Here is a 13,684-nt window from a genome sequence, read left to right on the forward strand (position 1 = left end):
CCTGCTACGCTGTTCCCTTTGGTATAATGGGGTTGAACGCGGACAAGGGGGCGTGGTGCGAAAGGGCTCTGTGGGCCTCAAGACACAGTGCTCCTTAGGCACCACCTAGAGCCGGGATGGCGAAATCAAAGCCCCTGCAGGAATAATGGAGCTGAAAAAGCAGCCCCTCGACCTGTGACTCGTTCTCCAAGGCTGCAGCCCCAGCCACAGAGTGGGAACTACATTTCCCGGCATCCCGCGCGCCTGGAAGGGCAGGTCGGCGCCATGAGACTGGGCTGTCCTGGAGGGAGCGGGGCTTCCGACCGGCACTTCCGCTGTTGCCAGGGGAAACAACCGCAGCGAGGCGGAAGAAGCCGAAGGCCGGCTACCTGTGACCGGGTGGAGCGCGGGAAGTCTGGCGGCCATGGCGGCCTCGGGGCCCGGGAGTCGCAGCTGGTGCTTGTGTCCCGAGGTGCCATCCGCCACCTTCTTCACGGCGCTGCTCTCCCTGCTAGTGTCCGGGCCCCGCTTGTTCCTGCTGCAGCCGCCCCTGGCGCCCTCGGGCCTGTCGCTGCGGTCCGAGGCCCTGCGCAACTGGCAAGGTGAGCAGGGGCGGGGCCGGACCGGGCGCCGATCCCCGCCGCCGACTTCGCGCGTCCGGGGACTCCAGCCCCAGACCTCCCCGCCAGCCTGTCGCTGCCTCCGTGCGCGGCTGCTCCCACCTGGAGGTCCGGCCTCCAGCACCGCCTCCCGCCTTCCCTGTTTCACGCCTTCCCTAGCCTTATCTTCGTCATCACCCTTTCCTACCCAAATTTGCTCCTTCCCGGTGGTCGCCAGACTGGCCCGGGCTCCAAACTCATTCCTTGATGACAAATGTGGTTTTCTCTCCGCTCCCATTTCATACCCACACCCACGTCTGCCAAGGGCCAAAGCTCCACCGAAAAATTATCTCTTCCCCTTTATCGCGACACCTGAGCATTGTCTGTTGCCACTCTTATCAATGTCCTGTCCTCTGGAGGTTTGGAATGTCTTTTTTTTTTGGGGGGGGGGTGGAGGTTACCAGGGATTTATCCCAGGGGGGCTTTGCCGCTGAGCCACATCCCCAGCCCTTTTAAATATTTTATTTAGAGACAGGATCTTGCCGAGTTGTTTAGGACCTCGTTAAGTTGTTGAGGAGCTCCTCCTGCTTCAAGCTACGGAGTTGCTGGGATTTATGGGCATGCTCCACCGCACGCCTGGCCTGGAATGGCTTCTGCATAGTTTATATCGCAGTCCTGACTCCCAAAGCCCAGAGCTTGGGCGGGGGTGGCTGCTTCTGCATTTGGAGAGGTGTTTTTTGTTGTTTTTTTTTTCATGGGGGAGAGTAATTTTGCAGTCCAACTAAGTATAAACATCCATTCATAAAGACATTCTTAGTCTCCCCTTCTTCCTCCTTTTCTGGGAAGGAATAGAAGAAATTTGTATGGCTCTTGTTGTTTTGCAGTGTACACTCCCATGCTTTAATTAATCCTCAGCGATTCTATGACATAGGCCATATTAAACTGACCATTATTTAGATGAGATTGAAGCCTAGTGCAAAGAATCAGAGCTGTTAAAAGTCATAAGACTGAGATAGGAACCAGCTTTTTGTTTTTATGGGATGATAGTTTGGAAATAGAGCCTTGGGATATATCATTCCCAAATCATATAGAGTTGCTTCTAGAATCTTTTCACATTTATACTTGGAATTTCAGTTTCGGAAGTACTCAACAAATAATGAAGTACTCTTCAGATAATGAAGCCTTCCGGAGACGGCCTGACAGGTATATGGTTCCATAGCCTGCTTCCCTGCTCAAAACTGAAGCTGTTCCCTGCACCCTCCACCCCAGATACACACGGCACCTCCTCAGATAGAAGCCAAAAGCTAGCCCCCCCCCTTTTTTTTTAGTTCACAGCTTCCCAGTTGTGGGGTTCATGGACTTAGGATCATCAGTCATACAAGGGACCTTTGAAGGCCTCCAGTCGAACCTGTTACTTTGCAGTGAGGAAACTAAAGCCTCGAAATTGACTAGCTCAGACAGCCTGGTTGTGATAGAGCCGAGATTCCACTGAAGGTCTTAGGACTCCCAAGTCACTGTCACTTCAGCTTAGTGTGTGGGCCTGCAGTGGTGTAAAATACATTAGAGATAACCATGTTTAGAAAAACGAGCATGATTCTTTGCTGTCTTATTGCACATAAACCATTATTCTACCTGCAAGGCTTTCAAGGAAGATGTCTGATTTCTATATTATTAATGCTAGCTTTATAATCCTTATAGCTGCAAAATAATTCATGGTCCCTTTTTTCTTCCTCTGAACAGCCACTATGGAAGGAGAGGTCAGGATTACAGCTGAGGAGACTGGCACACAGAGTGTTAAGTGACACCCACTCAATCACCCTGAAGCTGTTACAATTAATTAACCCTCAAACTGCCCAGTGAGGTAGGTCAGTATTAAAATCTAAAAAAAGGATTATAAAGCACTTTAAAATTCAGAGACTACTCCATGACAAAAAGTATTTTTTTCACACATGGAAGTTGGTTTCTGACCTTCTCAAGGTCTGGGAAGAGCAGGGTTTAGACATTCATGCCTCTACTCTGAATCTTGGGTCCTCCATTGTTGTCCCCACTGCTTATCACTGCTTTTCAGTGGCTCTCTGGGGCTTACTTTCCCTTTCTTAGATGGCTTATCACCTGGCTTTCCCACCCGCCGGCCTCTAACTCCGGTCCCTTTTCAGTTTACAGGTTGGTGACCTACATCTTTGTCTATGAGAACCCAGTCTCCCTGCTCTGCGGTGCTGTCATCATCTGGCGCTTTGCTGGCAATTTTGAGAGAACTGTGGGCACCGTCCGCCACTGCTTCTTCACCTTGATCTTCGCCATCTTCTCTGCGATCATCTTCCTGTCATTTGAAGCTGTATCGTCATTGTCAAAGCTGGGGGAAGTGGAGGATGCCAGAGGTTTCACCCCGGTGGCCTTTGCCATGCTAGGAGTCACCTCTGTCCGCTCTCGGATGAGGCGGGCCCTGGTGTTTGGTGTGGTGGTGCCCTCGGTGCTGGTGCCCTGGCTCCTGCTGGCTGCCTCTTGGCTCATCCCCCAGACCTCCTTCCTGAGCAACATCTGTGGCCTTCTGGTCGGACTGGCGTGTATCCTTCTAGAAGGGAATTCAGAGAGATGCCAGCCAAGGGGGGACCTGGGGAGGCAGGTAGATAGTCTTGGGCTCAGACATAGGCAGCCTAGGCTCTGGCTGCAGCTTTGAGATCCCTGGAGCCTTGGGCTGGTCACCTCCTCTGTCCAGCCCAGGATTTCCTCACACAGTCATCTCCTCGTGCCAGCTTAGCCTAGCCCTGCCAGTTGGCAAAATATACAAAATTTGAGGGTTTTTTTCCTTGAAAACTTAGGTATAAACCTACATTTGATCAGTTATCATAGGAGTGTTCATTGGAAGAGTCTGAGATACCCAAAAGCTGGAGATATTCATGAAAGGGATAGGAAACATTTGGTTTGTGATTTTTTTTTTTTTTTTTTTTTTTTTTGCGTTTCTGAGAATCAAACCCAAGGCCCCACAAATGCTGAGCAAGGACTCAACCACTGAGCTATACCCTTAGCTTCAGATTTCTTTTTGTTACTGTTTTTGTTTGGCTTGATCTTTTTCTCAGGAAAAAAAAAGAAGGAAGGAGACTTTTACTGTAAGCATAGTTAAAACTTAGAATAAGCTTTCCAGCTTCTATATTTTGGCAATCAAATGAAAGAAATCTATACTACAAAGTGGAGTTTCTTTTATAAACATCAAAATTAGTGAGGTTGGAAAAGAAAATTGGGGGTTAGACAAGATATAAAATCTCTCATGATTCTGTGTACTAATAAGAGAGGTTATGTATAAGTATTGGTAAGTGAAAGCTCTTATTTTTTAATTTCATTGATTTTAAACTCATCCTCTGATATAAAAATGGAAATGATATAAACTCTCCTACAAATACTACTTTAGCTACATTACACAAGTTTTTTTTTAATATTTATTTTTTAGAAGTAGTTGAACACAATACCTTTACTTTATTTATTTTTATGTGGTACTGAGGATCAAACCCAGGGCCTCGCACATGCTAGACAAGCGCTCTACCACTGAGCCACAGTTTTGGTATACTGTGTTTTCATTACCACTCAGTTGAAAATAGAATTTTCTTTGGAATTTCTTCTTTGATCCATGGGTAATTTATAAATGAGTTGCTTAATTAAAAATATCAGTGGTTTTTCCAGACTTCTTTTTGTTATTTTCTAACTTAATTTCATGTAGGTACAGAACATTCTTTGTATGATTCTGACCCAACGTTTGGTATGTTGGTGACTATTCTTGAAAAGAACATGGGTTCTGTGGCTGGTAGACATGGATAGTCTGTGTCTCTAAGGTTGAAGTCTTGCTTTCATTTACGTCTTCTGTATTCTTGTACTAAACCTACAACTCTAACTGTGGATTTGTCCATTTTTGCCTTCCAGTTGTTTTGTGCATTTTGAAACTCTGCTGCGGATGAATATACATTCAGAATTATATGTCATCTTAATAATTGATCCTTTATCATGAGGAAATTGACTCCTTTTATCTATGGTCATATTCTTTGCCCTAAAGTCTGTGTTGTCTTATATCAATGTAGTTATTCCAGCTGTTTTACTATTAGGGTTCATGTAGTGTATTTCCTTCCTTCCTCCCTCCCTCCCTCCCTCCCTCCCTCCCTTCCTCCCTTCCTTCCTTGTCTGTGTACCAGGCGTGATATCACAACCTATAATCTCAGCTACTTGGCTGAGGCAGGAGGATCATGAGTTCCAGGACAGCCTGGACAACTTAAAAAGGGCTAAAGATGTAGCTCCTTGGTGGAGAACTTGCCTAGCATGTGTGAGGCCCTGGGTTCAATCCACAGTGCTGGAAAAAAAATTGTCTTCATATTTAAATCCTATTTCCTATGGGTAGCATGTTGGTTCTCCAGTCTGACAATCTCTGCTTTCAAACAATATGTTTAGCTTATTTACATTTAGTGTAATTATTGATATGGTCAAGTTTAAGGCTACCAGCTTGCCATTTGTTCCATACTTTCCCCCTCTTCTTTCCTTTAATTGCATATTTTTCTAATTATAGAATTTAATCTTCTTTCCTTGTTAACTGTACCTTTAATTTTTTTTAGTGGTTACATACAGTATATATTTTATCATAACCGACTTTTGAAGTATCGTGCCACTCCATACACAGTGTAAGACCTTATACAAATACAACATTATATTTTCCTTGCCTTCTTTTCATCCTCTGTGTTCTTGTTGTCATGTTTTATTTCACATGTGTTCTAAACCTCACAGTACATTGCTATGACTTTAAATAGTTAAATTGTTTATATTTTTTAATTAAAAAAGCCATCAGACATTGACCCACATATTTATTATTTCTAGTTCTCCTTTATTTTTATTTTTTTTTTTTTTTTTTAAATTTTTAATATTTATTTTTTAGTTCTCGGCGGACACAACATCTTTGTTGGTATGTGGTGCTGAGGATCGAACCCGGGCCGCACGCATGCCAGGCGAGCGCGCTACCGCTGAGCCACATCCCCAGTCCCTCTAGTTCTCCTTTAATGTGGATCCAAGTTTCCATCTGCTATCATCTTCCTGTGGCCTGAAGGAATTTCCTTTGACATTTCTGTTGGTGACAAGTTCTGTCAGCTTTTGATGTCTAAAAATGCTTTCATTTGCTGCATACAGGATTCCTGCCTTTTCTGGTCTCCTGAGACTCCTCTTTTACTTTTAAAGATGTCATTGCATTATTGTCTGACTTGTTCTCTCCCTTTTTTGGTGGTGGTGCTGGGATTAAACCCAGGGTTGTACACACTGAACCATATCCCCAAACCCCAGCCTTTTTATTTTTCATTTTAAGACAGGGTCTCCCAATTGCTCAGGCCGGCTTTGAGTTTGCTATTATCCTGCCTCAGCCTCCTGAGTGCTGAAATCTCAGGCGTGGGCCACTTCACCCTGCAGGCTTGTTCTGTTTCTGATAAGAAATTGGTGAGTCATTTTCATTGTTCCCTTTGTGTGATAGTCCTTTTCTTTCTGTCTAATTTCACAATTTTATCTTTATCAGATGTTTTCAGCTATTCCTTTTTTTAATATTAGCATGTATTAATCATACATATTTTTTTTTTTAAAGAGAGTGAGAGAGGAGAGAGAGAGAGAATTTTTTAATATTTATTTTTTAGTTCTCGGCGGACACAACATCTTTGTTGGTATGTGGTGCTGAGGATCGAACCCGGGCCGCACGCATGCCAGGCAAGCGCGCTACCGCTTGAGCCACATCCCCAGCCCCTAATCATACATATTAATGGCCTCAGTGTGACAGTCCCACACACGCACATGGCATGAACTGAAAATCCAACCTCCCTTTTCCCATCTTCCCTAAAACCTCCAGACTCTCTCTTGGATTTTCTAGGAGTGTTCTACCACTGAGCCTTGTCCTCCAGCCTTTTTTATTTTGAGACAGGGTCTCACTAAGTTGCCTAGACTGGCTTTGAACTTGGCAATCCTCCTGCCTCAGCCTCCCTGGTCACTGGGATCACAGGCATGGCCGCTGCGCTTGGCCCTCCCAGCTATTTAATTCATGATGTAGCCTCAGGAGGATGCATCATTGTGTTTTTTCTCCTTGTGGCTCATTGATCTTGAGTCTGAGAAGAATTTTCTTGGATTTATGACAGAATTTTCATCAAGTCTGAAAAAAAATTATTGTTTTTTGAAAATTTTTCCCATCCTCTTTCTCCTTTCAGTTAAACACGGTTAAGTACTTGCTGTGCTCAGGGTCAGCAAGACTCTGTCCCCCCCTTTTTTTTCCCCCCAAGCTTTTCTCTCTTTACACTTCAGCCTGGCTAGGTTCCGATGCCGTGCCTCAGGGTCAGTGCCCTCTGTGGTGTCTGACCTGTGGAAAACCTGTTCCACCGTGTGTTTCCTTCTCACATGGATTTCAGTTTGAAAGTCTCATCTGATTCTGTTACATAGTTTTTTGTTTCTATATTGAGATTCTTCATGGGTTCCTTTATTATGTATTTTTATTTTTTTTTATTTTTATTTTTATTTTTTAAAGAGAGAGGAGAGAGAGAGAGAAATTTTAATATTTATTTTTTAGTTCTCGGCAGACACAACATCTTTGTTGATATGTGGTGCTGAGGATCGAACCCGGGCTGCACGCATGCCACGCGAGTGCGCTACCGCTTGAGCCACATCCCCAGCCCTATTATGTATTTTTAAATACTCATGTGTTTATAATAACTTTTCCCATCAGTGCCTGGCAATAGCACCTTCTCTGCCCCTTCTGAATCTGGTTGTTTCTCTTGATTCTCCCCCTGACTTTGAGCCCTATCCCATGCTGCTTTACATGTCTGGCAGTTTTTATTTTAAGTTAGACCTTCAAAAGCTAAATACTGAAGGCTAGATTTCACTGTTGTTCTGGGTTTTATTCATGACAGGTGGTGAGTTTACTTGAAGATTGCTAGAAACCTGATGTTTATAAGCTCCTTTAGGGAAATTGCAGGGTATCCTTTATTCAGTGAGTCGCTGCGCCTTGTGTTTAAGTCACTGTCTTTTTGAAAGTCTCCTCTGAATGTCCTGGGTGCTCTGCGAGGTCTCTGTACTCTGTCCAGTTGACCTTGAGCGTGTCCCTGCCTTGTCCAGCTCCAGGAATTGTTAGCCTGAGGCCTTCCGTCATCATTCCCCAGAGGCAGCCATTGCTTGGCTTGAGGAGTCTGGGCTTGTGCACCTTCATGTTCAGCCCAGGTTCAGGGGACTTCTATGCCGATTTCTGGAGCCCTCCTCGCCCTTACCCTGACCTGCCATTTCCAGCTGCTTCATCCTCCCAAACTCGTAGCCGCCTTTCTGGCCCAGAGCAGTCGCTGTGCCTGTGCTGCAGTTGGGAAGCACCTCTGGACAGGAAGCCTGAGGCCTGGCTTCCGTTGCTTACCTCCTCTTACATCCCAGTCCAGCAGCGTCCAGCGTGGAAGCCGTTGTTCGAGGTGTGGGTCCTAGCCGGCAGTGGTGCATGATGGGAGGCCGGGTAGATTGCTTCATCTGAGTCAGAAGCAGAACTGAATCTTGAGATGGTTCTGAAGCCAGCAGCCACGACAGCTCTGCCCTCTTTGGTCATCACTTGCCATCAGCACTTGGATACGCTGTCCTCCCTGGAGGGACGGAGAAACGCACAGCAGTGTTTTTAGTTGTCCCAATAAGGAGAGGAGTGGCCAGTGACTAGGATTCTAAACGTCCTCTGAAGAGTGAGGGGCTGGAGATACAGCTCAGGTGGTAGAGTGCCCGCTGTGCATGCACACACGCCTGGGTTCAGTCCCCAGCACCATACACACACACACACATGCACACACGAATAAATAAGGGCTGAGTCTTTGTGGCTGTGTAGTCTCTGCCTCAGCCTGACACAGACCAGATGACAAGGACATTCTTGGGTCACTTGGGATGGTGACAGCGTATGGGGTTAATGCTGCTAAAGAGGCTCAGAAGCACACGTTAAAGCAGGCTCCCCCCCCCCCCCTTTAGGTCAAGGTGTCATCCCTCTGAGGAATATTAGGAGAGCCCTGTGGCTCCTGCCACCACAAGGGCAGGTGGTGCTGGCTTATGACCGTGACGGCCGTGGTGAGAAAGCTCAGGATAGGGGACGGGCTGGCAGAGGGAGGGCGAAGCATCACTCCCAGACTCTGAGAACAGCCGGGGCTGTATCCCAGGCCACGTTCCCGGCAGCCCTGTCGCCTCCCTATGCCTCCTCCACTCTCTTAACCTGCTTTCCCAGATGGTGTCACCTACTGCCACTCCATCGACCTCTCGGAGCGAGTGGCGCTAAAGCTCGACCAGAAGTTCCCCTTCAGCCTCATGAGGAGGGTCTCCGTGTTCAAGTACATCTCCGGGTCTTCAGCTGAGAGAAGGGCTGCCCAGAGCCGGAGGTCAGTCACAGCACCTGTCCCCCTGGCTCCTGCAACCCATCCAAGGCCAGTGTGGCCCTAGGGGAGTGTGGGGATGCGACCAGCTGAGGGAATGAGTACATACCCAGGGGCCAAGGGCGCAGCCCAGCACGCCTGCCTCCCCCGCGTGACGCCCAGGGAAATACAAGAAAATGAGCAGCTCTGGCTGCTGCCCCACCGTCTGGAGAAGGGAGTGGCATCTGAGGACACTTGCCCATAGTCCTGAGTGACATGTAGAGAGATCAGGTGTGAGCGCCCCCAGCCAGTGTGACATGTTTTAGCACTTGACAGGTCACACTGAGCTGTGGTGTGTGGCCCAGATGAGGTAGGGACAGCCCGCACAGCCGGCGGGGTTCTGAGGACAGACTCAGCCTGGGGTCTGGAGGGTTGTCCTTGACCACCAACAAGAGCAGGTGAGGCTGCTGGTCCCAGGCCAGCCCATGCGTTCTCTGAGGAAGCCAGGCAGGCCACCCACTCATGGGGCTGCTTCATTGTCACAGAGGAGGCCACAGAGCACACATGGGTTCCCGTGACTCCAATCCACACCCAGGTCTCCTCCCACCCCTTTCCCCTGTTCACACTGCCCTGTCCCTTGGGGTTCTTCATGGTCTTGTCCCTGCTGAGACTCCATAGCAGAGGACTTGACCTCTCCTGCCGTGGTCCCCCTGAGACAAGGAATTTTCTAGGAAGCCGAGTGCTCTGTTGGTGACCCACATCCCCTCCTCGCTGCCTGGATGCGGGTCTAGTTGAATTGGAAGCTGCTCCTTGGGGTTCGTTCCAGGAGTTGGCTCCAGCCTGTGCTGGCCCTGGCAGGAAGGGATGGACACCAGGAGAGAGAGAAGCACAAACCTGCCTTTTTGCTTTGGGTATATAATCCCTGGCATCTGACTCGGGGAGAAACTTTATAGAATGAGCAAGTCCCAGTGACTTGGGAGGCTGAGGGAAGAGGATCACAAGTCTACCGGCAGCCTCGGCGATTTAGTGAGACTCTCACCAACTTACCAACTTAGTATGATCCGTCTCAAAATAAAAAGAGCCAGGCATGTGACTCGGTGGTAAATTGCCCCCCTTTTTTTTTTTTTTTTGTACCGGGGATTGAACTCAAGGGCACTGACCATTGACCCACACCCCCAGCCCTATTTTGTATTTTATTTAGAGACAGGGTCTCACTGAGTTGCTTAGGGCCTTGCTTTTGCTGAGGCTGGCTTTGAACTCGCAGTCCTCCTGCCTCAGCCTCCGAACCTCTGGGATGACAGGCGTGTGCCACTGCACCCAGCCTCCCATAAGACTCTTGAGAGGGCTTTAGGGTTTGGGGTGCCAACTCCACCCAGGGAGGGACTCCCTTCTGTAATAACTGACACTGGTCACCAACCACAACTCATGCCCATGGAGGATGGCTCAATGACACTGTGCCTCCCTAGTGCCAGGTCTGATCCTGCTCCAGTATGACAGGCAGACAGGACAGGGAGAGGTTGTGGCCCTTTCTGTTCCTCACATGATTGGGGTCTGGTCCTCATTGCCAGGGCCTGCTGCAGATGCCCAGAACAGAACGTGTCCCAGGCAGCCCAACAGTGGGTCATAGGCGGCGCGTGACGGCGTGTGTTTGGTGGTGAGGCAGCCATTTGGGGCAGCTTTGTCTCCCTGGCTGCTCTGCAGGAATTTGTTTCTCTCTTTGTTTCTGTTTTTCGTTGTTGTTTTGTTTGTTTTCTTTTATGGTGACGGGGATGGAGTCCAGGGCCTCACACCTGCTAGGCCACATCCCCAGCCCCAAGAATCGTTTAATTTCTTAATGTCATGTGAAGGGGGACATGAAGTGTCCTGTACCTGAACTCAGGCAGCTGGTCTGTGGTGGGGTCTGTGACCTCAGCACGCCCATTGTTAGAGGGGTTCCTGCTCCGTGAGTTCCCTCCTGAGGGCCCAGGTAGGAGATTGACAGCAGGTGGCCTGGGCCATGGGCTCCCTCGGAGGCCACACGGTGGCGCTGCACTCTGGGTGGAATTGCTGTGGGCTGTGACCTGGCCAGTCAGTCCCTCTACTGGTGGGTGAGCGGCTGCGAGGAGGCCCCCCCCTCAAGCTCTGTCTCCCTTCGGGCTGCTGCCTCGCTGTTCGGGCCTCTGTTCTCTGAGATCAGTCCCTTTCCTCACTTGGTCCCCAGAGCTAGCCTCAGAAAATGACCAGAGGTTGATGTGTGCTGAGCAGGACGGTGGCCCTGCCCTGCCCTGCCCTGCCCTCTGGGGTGGCCTTGTGGGCCTTGTCACTGCTGGCTGAATGACCTTCCCTCTCTTGTTCCTTTTCAGGCTGAACCCTGTGCCTGGCTCCTACCCCACACAGAGCTGCCATCCTCATCTGTCTCCAAACCACCCTGTCACCCAGATGCAGCATGCCAGCGGCCAGAAACTTGCCTCCTGGCCAGCCGTCCCTGGGCACATGCCCAGCCTGCCCCCGTACCAGCCCACCTCCGGCCTGTGTTATGTGCAGAACCACTTCGGCTCGACCCCTAACTCCTCCAGCGTCTACCCGGCTTCTGTGGGGACCTCCATGGGGGTCCAGCCCCCTACCCCCGTCAGCTGCCCTGGCACAGTGTATTCTGGGACCCTGGGCACCCCAGGGGCTGCAGGCTCCAAGGAGTCCTCCAGGGTCACCATGCCCTGAGAGAACATTTAGGGAAGACACCTCACGTCTCGCCCTTCCGAGGAAGGTCCTGTCAGCTGATTTTCTTGACAAAAACTTATTTATTGAATACCTCCTGTGCCAGGCCGTGTCGAGTACCTTGATACATGTCCGTTTCCGCCCTCTTCGTGCTCCCATCGGCTCTGTAAAGTAGTTTACACAGACACTCTGTGACATCATGGGATCCTGTGGCCCTGGTGGCCCAGCTGGGGTTCCTCCCTCCTGGCTCAGGGCGCCTCCTAGAGGACGTGGGAGGGAAGGGCTGCTGTCGGGCTGCTGATGGCTCTCCAGTGCTACCTTCCTTCCTGTCTCTACTCTGCACACGCTCTGTCCCCTGCAGTGTCCCTGTGTCTGTGCTGGGCAGCCCCCAGGCCTCTGTAATAAATCTCCCCCAGTCACCCGCACCCAGACTCCGTGCCCAGCTGCGGTGACCTGTGTCGTGTCCTTGACCTTGGTATAAAGAACCAGCCTCCAACCTGCCCATGGTGTGTGGCTTCTTTGATCTGGCCGAGGAGGTGACATGGGGATTGGGGCCGTGGCAAAGAGGGAGAGGGACCAAGGTTGGGTCAGACCAACAACTATGCCCAGTAGGTCAGGAGTGGGGACCCAGGGGAGTGAGGGGCAGAGGTGTGGGGAGAACTGGAAGAGTGAGGCTGGCGGTTGGGCAATCAGCCCTGGGCAGCCGCAGGGCACCTCCCTGCTCCCAGGAAGGAGGGGGTGTGGCCAGAGCTTGGGAGTGGGGACCACCAGGAGAAGGGCTGCCAACAGGACCATAGACCCCTCAGTGGCATGGATACTGGCAGCGATGCCACTGGAGAAGCTCCTGGCTTTGCATGTTTGCCAGTCGGCCATCTGTGTGTCCCATTGGCCAGGTTAACCCGGAGCCAGGAAGCAAGTGAGCCCGGGAAATGCTGGAGCAGAGCAGGACAAGGAGGGGGTGTGAGCTCATGGCCTGGCCAGACCCAGGGACCCCTTGTGGCTTCTGGTCAGTGCCAGCTGCATAGGCACGTTCAGGGACACGACTCATGGCCCCACCTGTCCAGCCACACCCTGCACTTTGGCCTTAGTGGCCTGTCCCAAGCCATCTTCCTCTGCTCCTGCCCAGGCCTGTACCAGAAGCAGGTGCAAGGGCACTGCTGGGAGTGGCAAGGTCATGTCCCTCCTTCCTCTGGCCTTCTGTATGAACTGGCCAGCTGGAGCTGCAGAAGACGGGCCTTGGGATGGCCAGGCTGGACCCAGAGGTCCCCAAGCAGCAGAGCTGTGAGGACCCTCGGGTCATTCAGCCTAGCCCTCCCCTCCAACCCTGGCATCACTCCTGGGGCTTCAGGAGGCAGAGGTGGGCCACAAGCAGGGCCTGGCTCCAGCCTGCCCCACCTGTTGCTCGGGGACTGACTTCTCGTCTCCATGTTCCCCTGGACTTTTCCTGGGTCTGGCCACAACACGGACAGCCTTGGAGCCAGCTCAGAGTGGGACCATATCTCACCCCGAGGTTCTGGAGGACCTAGAGGGGATCCCAGGCCCCTTCCCCATTTGCCTGTCAGCACTGTCCCAGGTCACAATCTATGTGCAGCTGCAGGCTGGGGCCAGAGGTGACATGGATGGTAAGCTGCATGTAAACCGAGGGCCACAGCACGGGGCCTGCCGCTCAGTCAGTGTCTGCAGCAAAGGAATGAGCCATGCACCCTGCCTAGGATGGCTCAGGCAGGACTGTCACCTGTGCACTGAAAGCTGCAGTGGGGACAAGCAGCACTAGAGGAACTGAGGGGGCTCCTGCTCAGCCTGGGCTGGCAGCCAGGGAGCCTGGGCCCGTTGAGTACCAATCTCCCACCCTGCCAGGAAGGAGGGAGGCATTCGCTCCCGCCCCTGCTCACCTGCTCACCAAAGCCCTTAGACCCTCACCAGAAACCTCTCCCGTCTGGCCACCAGGGAGGCTCGCAGGTGCTATCAGCTTCCTCAGGACAACAGAGAGCAGCAGGCTGCCCTGTGATGCACAGATCTGTCCTGGGGCAGGGAAAGGTTCTCTCCTGTGCTCCA

At 50.8% G+C, this 13,684-nt stretch overlaps 1 protein-coding gene across 2 annotated transcripts; it reads left to right on the plus strand.

Moving 5' to 3' along the window:
- Positions 1–333: 333 nt before the first annotated feature.
- Positions 334–12,118, plus strand: Rhbdd2 (rhomboid domain containing 2). 2 transcript variants are annotated; one of them, XM_026396882.2, is made up of 5 exons: positions 498–581; positions 1,713–1,781; positions 2,735–3,142; positions 8,812–8,962; positions 11,278–12,118. In XM_026396882.2, exons 2-5 carry the CDS (start codon positions 1,754–1,756, stop codon positions 11,630–11,632), a joined length of 942 nt encoding a protein of 313 aa, XP_026252667.2. In that variant the 5' UTR covers positions 498–581; positions 1,713–1,753; the 3' UTR covers positions 11,633–12,118. The 2 variants fall into 2 exon arrangements, with proteins under 2 accessions (XP_026252666.2, XP_026252667.2); XM_026396881.2 differs by lacking the exon at positions 1,713–1,781 and having other exon boundaries at positions 334–581.
- The last annotated feature ends 1,566 nt before the right edge of the window (positions 12,119–13,684 follow it).

This window comes from Urocitellus parryii, chromosome 9 (genome assembly GCF_045843805.1).
Source record: "Urocitellus parryii isolate mUroPar1 chromosome 9, mUroPar1.hap1, whole genome shotgun sequence".
Taxonomy (NCBI): domain Eukaryota; kingdom Metazoa; phylum Chordata; class Mammalia; order Rodentia; family Sciuridae; genus Urocitellus; species Urocitellus parryii.

Bases quoted from the DNA above. Each gene is read 5' to 3' on its own strand.
- Rhbdd2 (XM_026396881.2), top strand. From the start codon at position 404: ATGGCGGCCTCGGGGCCCGGGAGTCGCAGCTGGTGCTTGTGTCCCGAG. The intron at 3,143-8,811 runs GTATCCTTCTAG...CTGCTTTCCCAG, and splicing joins CCTTCTGGTCGGACTGGCGT to ATGGTGTCACCTACTGCCAC. The intron at 8,963-11,277 runs GTCAGTCACAGC...GTTCCTTTTCAG, and splicing joins AGGGCTGCCCAGAGCCGGAG to GCTGAACCCTGTGCCTGGCT.